The sequence below is a fragment of the Folsomia candida genome, unplaced genomic scaffold, assembly GCF_002217175.1.
Source record: "Folsomia candida strain VU population unplaced genomic scaffold, ASM221717v1 Fcan01_Sc062, whole genome shotgun sequence".
Taxonomy (NCBI): Eukaryota; Metazoa; Arthropoda; class Collembola; order Entomobryomorpha; family Isotomidae; genus Folsomia; species Folsomia candida.
The window spans coordinates 229,911-239,592 of NW_019091254.1; the positions used below are offsets into that span (position 1 = coordinate 229,911).

Below are 9,682 nucleotides of genomic sequence, written 5' to 3' on the forward strand. Positions count from 1 at the left end.
GTCCTTCAGTAGGATAATGCAAAAACCCATGTAATTATTAAATATTTTTCTCAGTTGTTAAGCCGTTAAACTAAATTATTTCTAAAGTACGAAACAGTTTGGGCTAACTAAAAAAGCAATCAAGAGCATAATATTTCTCCATAAAGTGTTAAAAATCTGGTCGAATCCGTACTTATATACTGGTATTAATTTGGTAATAACTTCCTAGAGGGTTGGTAGTACTTTGTTTCTGAGTGGTAAATTGTTCATTACCACAACATTACTGAAAAGTTATGCCCGTTACTATCAGTGCCTGTAGAGTTGTACTCCGGTAAGTAATGACCAGCTCAACTTGGACGACAAATTTAAGAATTGTCAAAGATTAAGTTAGTAAAACGATTTAAGATAATTTTTCGATTTTATATTGATTCATTCATTCTCATGATGATATTATGAACGATAGTATTAAAAAAGTTAATTATGTTTGAAATCGCTCACATTAAAAGAAATAAAACATTTATGAGCTTAGAATGATTCTCGAGTTTTTAAAATTTGAAGTGCAATTTTCAACTATATAAACACATGGAATGATTTTAGATAAATTGTTCGGTGCTGATCGTTTCATTGTCCGTTCCCGGTGTGCCACAAAGGCTCTTGAAACAGTTGGCAAGTAGTCGCCACCGGCGGCAAAGAGTCGCAGATTTTGCCGACATCCAGCCGAGTACTTGCCACCGCTTTCCCGCCGCCATTTTCACTCGGCAAACCAGTGTATTTGCCGGACTTAATCTGTCTACTTGCCGTCGACGGCCCATCCCAGGCCATAGCAAGCTTTAAATGGTATTTAAGATTTTGCTTCTGGCCACATTCTTGCCAACTACGGCCCGACTCGAATGAGATACCAAAATGCCCCAACTCTTACTTAAAGTAGAGGAAACTTAAAAACCTCCACACCGTCAACATTCTGTCCATCAAATCAGTATTTTGTCTTTATTCCATTAAACGTACTTTGTCATGATTAAATTTGCAGTAGTTATATTTCCCGACGAAGATAACGCCATTGACGTTATATCGTCATCTTGGATTCTTCCGCCACTTATTGCAAATGGGGGGACCCAAGTGAAGAACTGCAGATATCCACCATCAAAAGTTCGAGGTGCAAAACTAGCCAAACTTGTTTGCAATCATCAACCCCCATCTTCGGATTGGTTGGTCTGTTCTTGTCGAGTTTTGAAAGAGTATGGTAAGCAGTTTGTTGCAAAAAAGTATATGGCAAAACTAATTACTTGCTGTTATCTATGTTATTTTCTAGACAATTATTTGACCGCCCGTGAAGCATCAATTAGGGCGGAAGAAACTTCCAACTTGGAGCCATCTTCCGTTGAGGAGGCAGATTCTAGGCGAATCCGAAAACGCATACAAAACAAAGTAAAGCCGCCACCGTGTAATTCCAATAGCAACAAGCTTCAAAAAATAATTGCTGTAGCCGAAGATTCTAGCGACGAATCCAACACGTTGGAGGACGACAACCCGACAACTTTTTGCCTTGGATTAGTTAGAGAAACAGGTAAACCGGAAGGGTGTAACCACTAGTTTACGTCGCCAGTTCATAGTTTATGTTAATTTAAATCATTTAATTAGTATTATAAATAATTAATAATTTAAGTTATGATATTTTTTTCTGTTTATATAATAGCCGATTTGGAAAGGGGCGGTTATGAAGGTGCAGCTAATGACAACACATTATTTGCACCACCTCATGGACAAATAGAAATATACCCAGGAGGAGGAGATCAAAACACTTCCGCAACCCACCAGGCAGAGGATGTCGAGTTTAAAAATCAGTTCGTACAGTTTCTAGAGGAAAATAGAAGTATGATAATATTCGTATGAATAAAATACGATTGTGTGTATTCTCCTTTCTATTATATTTATACTATGGAATTAACTAACTTTTTTATTAGAATTTCAAGATGCGGTGATTTCCAAGCTAGAAATAATTTCTAGTAAGTTGAAGCACATTAATCTTGGGACGACGTGTGCAAAAAATATTAAATTGACTGGAGCCCCGCTACTGCCTTTAACCAGCAAGGATGGTTTAGCTTCCCTCATAACCTGGCTTGGTATTGATAAAAATAGTGACCTAATGGTACCCGAGAATTTTAATGCGTACTTTATTTATTATGCGTACGCTGGGTATGACCTAATCTATTTATTAACGACAGATCGATTATCTAAGTCTACACGGAGGAGAAAATGTTTCTGCAGTAACCGGAAGCATTCTTTCTGAAATATTTACGAACCAGTTCGCAACAGTAGTTAGCTTTACTGGACAAGGACAAAAAGCGGTTTGTGGCATAAAGGACTCAATATTACCTAAATTAATCACAAGTACGTTAATAAAATTTATTCTCGAAACCATCTTATAATTAAAAATGATTAAGTGTTCTGCAACGATTTTCTAGAGTCGGTGCGGTCAAATAAAGGCTTTAGCCAAGCAACAGATTTCGAGGTGAAGCAGGCAATAATAAACTGGTTGAAGAACGCTGGTGACAGAGGTGGGGGTCGAGCAGCTCGTCGTCAACGTCATTTGACAGGATGAATACAGTCACCCCGAGAACGGAATTACGCCGCAGAAGAAAAGCAACATCACGTATATTGCAATTTATTAGAAGTAAGACGATAGGAAATACTGTGCCGACATTATTATTTAGTGAAGAAATTGTAGAGCCACCAGTGAATGTTCAAATAGTTGAAACTGAAATAAGTAGCGCTGAACCCTCAGATTTTGTATTAGACAACAGTCAAGTAAATGTTGAGTCAGATATCAATTTTCCTTTACTTTTGCCAGATAGTCTTCGTCTGTGGGCTACAGCACATAATGTTACACATATGTGTCTCCGAGAACTGATAACCATTATAAATCCACATATTAACAATATTCTTCCTCTCGATCCTAGAACATTAATGAAAACGCCACGACAGATAGTTATAGAAAAGCTAGGTGGAGGTGAACTAGTTTATTTCGGTATAAAAAAAGGTGTGGAAAGACGGCTAAAACTAAAATTATCGGATTGCAATTTTCCAATTATTAAAAAATGGCAGCATGAGTCTATTTCGAAAATTATTTCAATATCAGTTGGTATTGACGGGGTACCGATTTCTCAAAGTAATACTAAGTCGTTTTGGCCAATTCTTGGTATGCTGGACCAAGCTGTAGATTCAAGTCCATTTATTATTGGATTATTTTGCGGCATGTCAAAGCCAAAAGATACTTTATTTCTTAAACAATTTGTTGACGAAGCATTAGAATTAGAAAGGACTGGTATTTTATTTAAAGACTTACAATTTGCATTTAAAATATCTTGTATAATAGCTGATGCACCAGCTAGAAGTTTTATAAAAGGGTGCAAACAGCATAATAGCTACAACTCGTGTGAAAGATGCGAACAGGAAGGTGAATGGCTTGGAAGAGTAATTTTAAGAGAGACAGTATGTCCACAGAGAACGGATGATAAATTTATTAAAAAAACGGATGCAGATCATCACACATACGACAGTGAATTGCTGAGATTAAATTTAGGCCTGGTGTCACAAATAGTACTTGACCATATGCATTTAGTTTTTCTAGGAGTAACTAAAAAATTATTGAACATTTGGGTGAAAGGTAAATTGCCGCACCGACTTAGTTCACAACAAGTTTTAATTTTATCTAGAAATTTAATTCGACTTAGACCTTTTGTATCCCGTGATTTTCAACGCAAACCTCGTGGGCTCGACGAACTAAATCATTTCAAGGCCACTGAATTTAGACTTTTTTTGCTGTACTCTGGAATAGCAGTATTAGGCGAGACACTTCCACTAAATAAGTTTAAAAATTTTCTAAAATTACAAGCAGCGATGTCAATATTATTATCTCCTAATGCAAGTATAAAATCGTGGAATGATGTAGCCAGGTCGTTGCTCATACAATTCGTAAAAGAAGTTGAATTAATTTACGGTCCAGAATTTATGATATATAATGTGCATTCAATTATACACATTTGTGATGATGCATTGAATTTTGGTAATTTGTCCAGGGTCAGCGCATTTCCTTTCGAAAGCTATATGCAGAAACTAAAAAGCATGCTGCATGCTAAAAATTATCACCTGAATCAAGTAGCGAAACGCTTACAAGAAATTGAGGCAATTGATTTTGCGACAAAAATTATGAAATCTAGTACGCAACAGTTTTCTAATAGTAAATATGATAATTGTTTCTACTTAGGAGATGGTACTTATGTAATATTAAAATATATTAACCTATCCATAAAATATGCAGAGTTTTACGAGGTTATAAAACTTGATAAATTTCCGGAATATCCATTCAATAGCTTAACCGTAAATATATTTCTAGCTAAAATTACGACTAATGTGAGGATTGTTAATTACAGTGAAGTTATGTATAAATGTTTACTTTTACCTTATAAAAATATGTACTTGTGTTTACCACTTCTTCATACTTTAAAATAAATAACAAATGAAAAAGTAAATAATATGTGCAATTACTGGTGGCATTTGGATGGGTATAAGCATTTCCGCAGGTCTGAGCCATGGTCTTGCCACCGGTGGCAAGCCGGTATCAAGTTGGCGTGCCAACTGGAATACGAAGTTGGCCCGTACGCGATCGCCACCGCCAAGCCACCTATGGCCATTCGGACATTTCCTGCAGTTTGCCGACCCATTTTGGCCGCAGCTGCGCCTACTGCGGCCCTGCTAGTTTGGCAAATCGGGTTATTACCGGGCCGATGAGTCATATATTATGTACTCCGGTCAGTAATGATTTAATACCAGTTTTCTAAGAGTATATGTACACATTTCGACATATTAATAAATTTGCAGGGTTTACATTTAAAACTTGTAGATAGCCATTAACGCCGTGAGGATATATAATTTACAAAATTCAAACATTCGAAATTTTTTAGAGGTAAATCGAAATGATTTAAGTTGTATAGTAAAATTTTTCGTAAATTAAAGTAAATTATTGAGGCAATCCACGCAGTCATTTGTAACTTGTAAAATCCGTAAATTTTATAACATAATTTAAAAACTTTTGCAATATAAAGAGACGCACTTGATCCGAGTAAGTTTGCAAAAATTTGTAACCTGATTGTCATTAGAAATATTTGTAAGTTTACGGAATTTACAAAGTTACCAAGGCAAGGTCTTCGTTATAATTTCCTCATTATTAAATTGTTACTCGTAAAAGTCGATAGTATGTTTTGAGGAATTGAATTCTTGAGATTGTTGTCAGATTGGAAGTCAAAGAACTCGTCAGTAAATAAATTTCTGCATAAAATGGTAGATAACCAAGGTTGGTTATCCGATCCGATCCTATCGGATCATCCGAGATTATCCGACCATTTACTATAACATAGATCTGATCCGACTATGTTGTATCGGATAAAAATATCCGATCCGACGGATCGGATTGACCAACCCTAATGATAACTTCATAGAACAAGATATAATTTACTATACCAAATTAAAATATTACCAAATTCTACGTAAATTGCTGAAATGAAAACAGAACTTTCTTAGGAGAATTATTATTTACGGACATTGTGGATGTACAAATGAGAAAAACTTTATTGTTTTCTAAATGGTGTCAAGCTTTCGATCTCGATTGCGATCGGCATCCTTAAATTTACACAGAACTTTCTGTGTAAATTGACATTTGTTACCTATTATTTCTATAAATTTTCGTGAACTCGCAAATTTAAGGAATCTTTTGTAAAAATTATCAAGTTAACAATTCCATATATCCAGAAATTTAATGCTTCTCGAAATTTCTCGTGCTAAACAAGTAGAAAATACGACCATTTTTAAAATTTCATTCCATTCTGTTTACAACTGGAAATCAGGTTACAAACCTGTTTCAAACGTTTACAGATAACGGGCTAGATAGTAATATTTTATTTATTTATTTAAAATTGGTAAAATTATTTTACCAGAAATATAAAAGGTTGCAAACAATTGGCTTTGCGGGTATTGCCATTCTTTAAAAACTATATATTTTTCGAAATCATCCTCTGACGAACGAAACAAAAATTTCTGAAATTTTACAAAGTTACAAACGACTCTCGATTGCCTCCCGATTTATTTATTGTACCAGCTTTCGTGTAAATGCATTCTCTCAAACATCGTCAGGTACAGTATGCAAAGTTTCTAAAAAGTCGTGACAGTCTACGAAATTTACGAAATTATATTTACGAAGCGAAATTTCTTCATAAAATGTATATGCCTCTAACTTATTTTTTTAGCGGTTCAACGCCGAAGTAAATTTTGTGAAGAAATTATTTTTTTAGCGGTTCAACGCCGAAGTAAATTTTGTGAAGAAATTAATTTAAAGATTGTCATCAGTAGATAGACTGAAATCGGGAATCGAATAGTTTTTTTTGCACAGACTAACGAAACTCACAAACAAAAGTTGACAAAAGATAACAAAAGCTGCAAAATTTTTAACGTGTAGAAATAAACTTAAAAAAATATCGTCTAAAATCATCATCTGACTAAACAAGGAATTTCCTAAATCTTAAATTTTGTATAGTTTCATAAATACCTGCAACTTTAACTTGATCCACAAAAGTTGAATCAATTTGATGTGAACGCTTAAAATTATCTAACTTCCATAAAGCGTTAGTGTTAAGTCGCTGCCTGCCTGACTGACCGAGGAGTGATGCGATGCAAGCTGCCCCGTAGAGAAGACAAAGAAGGACGCGGAGTGAATTGCATGCATGAAAATGCTGCTCCCTACTGCATGAGTCTGAACTTCGCCTGCACGTGACTTTCACGTACGTACACTTGCCATCAAACTCAAATTAAATGCCTTTGTATATAAACACAGTGTGCAAGTAAATTGAGTGAGTGAGCAGTATACATACATACATACGTCACTCATCAATAGTGGTTATCATGATAAGTAATCTTGATAAACACTATTAATTAATTATTTTAGTTTGAGAAACTCCACCCACAGCGAGTGGCATATCAATTCGAATGTATTTTTGACGCTGAATCCAACGCCGTCCATGGTTTTGACCTGCGAGGCCCCCCTGACCTTCCCGTGACCGTGGGGTTCAAATATTGCTTATTCGTGATGTCGCATATCAATTCGAATGTATTTTTGACGCTGAATTCAACGACGTCAATGGTTTTGACCTGCGAGGCCCCCGTGACCGTGGGGTTCAAATATTGCTTATTCGTGATATCGCATATCAATTCGAATGTATTTTTGACGCTGAATCCAACGCCGTCAATAGCTTGGCGTTAATTGTAGAAGTTAAAGGGGATTGTGGAAGCTAACGGGGTTTGTGGAAGTTAACGGGGTTTGTGGAAATTAATGGGAGCGTGGAACGTGAGAATTTAAGTGGTTAGCTATCCAGCCACTCCCACAGGGGGAAATCAGATTGTTCCGTAACCAGGGAAATTGAAATACAGCATGACTTGGGCACTTTGATGCATGTATGCGCTATGACAAGGGACAAAGTCTCTACTGGAAATTATTTAAAGTTTAGGGATTTTGCGCTATGGGCACACCCCCGTCTGGGGGCCTAGAACCCGTTCTTGAACGGGCCTCTACTCTAGTTTTGTAATAAAGTCATCACCGCATCTAAATATTTCTCTATATTTTATTCCAAATGATAATTTTTCATCGGTTATTAAAGTTTATTTCAAAAAATTACATATTTGTTCCGCCTGTTATGCTTTCAAATTACATGAGCTTCAGAAAACGAAAATCGGGAATTTCTGTATATTTTATTTCGAAATTATTTCGACAGATTTTTCCACGAATGACTAGATAAATTAGTGTTTGCATTTCTCTTTAAAAACTTGTAGATAGTCATTAACGCCGTTAGGCTAACTTACAAAATTCAGAGCAGTGATAACTAACTCAAGGTGAATTGTCTGATGATGTGCATTGCGCTGTCGAGCAAAAAGGTTGAAGTTTTGTATATACATAGTAAAATTTTTCGCAAATATGCAAAATATGATTTCGCAAATGTCGCAAATCTACTAAAAACACCTATTCTTATATTGCTTCCATTGATTTTTGTGATTTCTCTTACTGGTGACTGTACTCATGTTACTCTACCAGATTTTTAACAGTGTACACATTTTGACAGATAAACAAATTGCATGCTTTACATTTAAAACTTGTAGATAAGCATTAACGCTGTGAGGCTAATTTACAAATTTCAGACTATTTATGATTATTAAAAGGTAAGGCTGCAGAATCAAAATAATTTAAGGTTATACAGGCATAGTAAATTTTTTTGGTAAATTAAAATAAATTATTGAGGCAATTCAGGCAGTCATTTATTGCTAAAAATAAAAGGGATGAAATGAAATTTTAAATCGCCGAAATTTTACAAAATTTTAAATCACCAAAATTTTACAAAATTTTTAGAAAAATATGTTACTAAATTTGCTATCCTCCTCTGCTGATACATGCACTCTTAGCAACTTGGTAAAGAATTCCTAATAAGCGTCTTTACCGAGCTCTTGGTAATGCCGCGTCCTACAAAAATTATACCGGATTATTACCGTATCAATACCAACCGGGTAACTGGCCTTCCACCACAATATTTTAAGTTATCTTTATAATTTTGGTAATAAATTCCTACGAGCTGGTAATTATATCCTTCAAATTTAGATAACATTCTTTACCATAATTTTAATCAAGTGCACTACAAGTTGTGGTGCTGACGAGATCTACATTTTGGTGTGGTTTATTACCATAGTGGTAAGAATTTTAATACATTTGGTATGGATTGTGAGACGCTACACAGTGGCGCATTTTTCAGTTTTAGTTTCTGCTCAGCTCAACTCAAGTCAAAATGGCGAAATTAATCCTATTCTGCCCGTGGAAGAAAGTGATAAAAACTTCTGGAAATTATATAGAATTTTTGGAAACAGGTAAGTATCAAATTATCATATGTAGGTGCCTTGAAGATGGTGATCGAGCACGACCACCATCTTAATAGGAACGAGTAAATAATAATGTTATGTTTATTTTTTTCAGTGAAGCAAAAATTTGAGTTGGAAATCAGAACAGAGATTTTTCTGCAAGACGTCAACCGGTGTGGGCTCATCCAAAATCGACTGGAGATTCATCGGAATTTGAAGGGGGGACAGACGAGTGTCAAAAACCATAGTTTGCATTATACTTAAATTTTATACTTATGTAAGTATGTTTTAAAATGGTTTTACAATAAATATAATTGATTGAAAGATTATTGTAAAGAAAATAAATAAATGTATTATTTTCGGTGGAAATCTGCACAACATTTGGTAATAATGGGGTATACATATAAAAAGCATTAATACCGGTATGAGTAGCACGCCGTGTACAAAGTGGTATGGTTTATTACCAGGCGGTAGACATTTTACTACATATTGTAGTACATCTGTCATACATCACGGTATTGATTTTATCCCTAAAGGTGTTCTTTATTACCACTTCGGGTTCAATCAATTTCTTTACCAGCCGGTGGTTATTATTACCGTTTTTGCAGAGTCATATACGTGTGCATTTTGGTAATGATTTGGTAATGATTTTATTTAGAGTGTGCCAGAAATCTTAATTGTCAATCAAAGTTTAATTTCTTGTAAAATATCACATTTGGCGTAAAACTATTTGTAAAATTCACAAAAAATATATAAA

The 9,682-nt window shown here is 35.1% G+C and overlaps 1 protein-coding gene and 1 long non-coding RNA gene across 2 annotated transcripts; both read left to right on the plus strand.

Annotated features, from left to right (window-relative positions):
* Positions 1 to 618: 618 nt before the first annotated feature.
* On the plus strand, positions 619 to 4,741 carry LOC118433603. The gene is made up of 5 exons (XM_035845690.1): positions 619 to 1,543; positions 1,673 to 1,849; positions 1,941 to 2,125; positions 2,202 to 2,367; positions 2,442 to 4,741. The coding sequence occupies exons 1-5, from the start codon at positions 991 to 993 to the stop codon at positions 2,576 to 2,578; spliced, it is 1,218 nt and encodes a 405-aa protein (XP_035701583.1). The 5' UTR covers positions 619 to 990; the 3' UTR covers positions 2,579 to 4,741.
* Positions 4,742 to 8,572: 3,831 nt separating this feature from the next.
* On the plus strand, positions 8,573 to 9,179 carry LOC118433605. Its single transcript, XR_004833464.1, has 3 exons — positions 8,573 to 8,761; positions 8,840 to 8,934; positions 9,041 to 9,179. It is a non-coding gene; the product is annotated as an uncharacterized LOC118433605 (long non-coding RNA).
* The last annotated feature ends 503 nt before the right edge of the window (positions 9,180 to 9,682 follow it).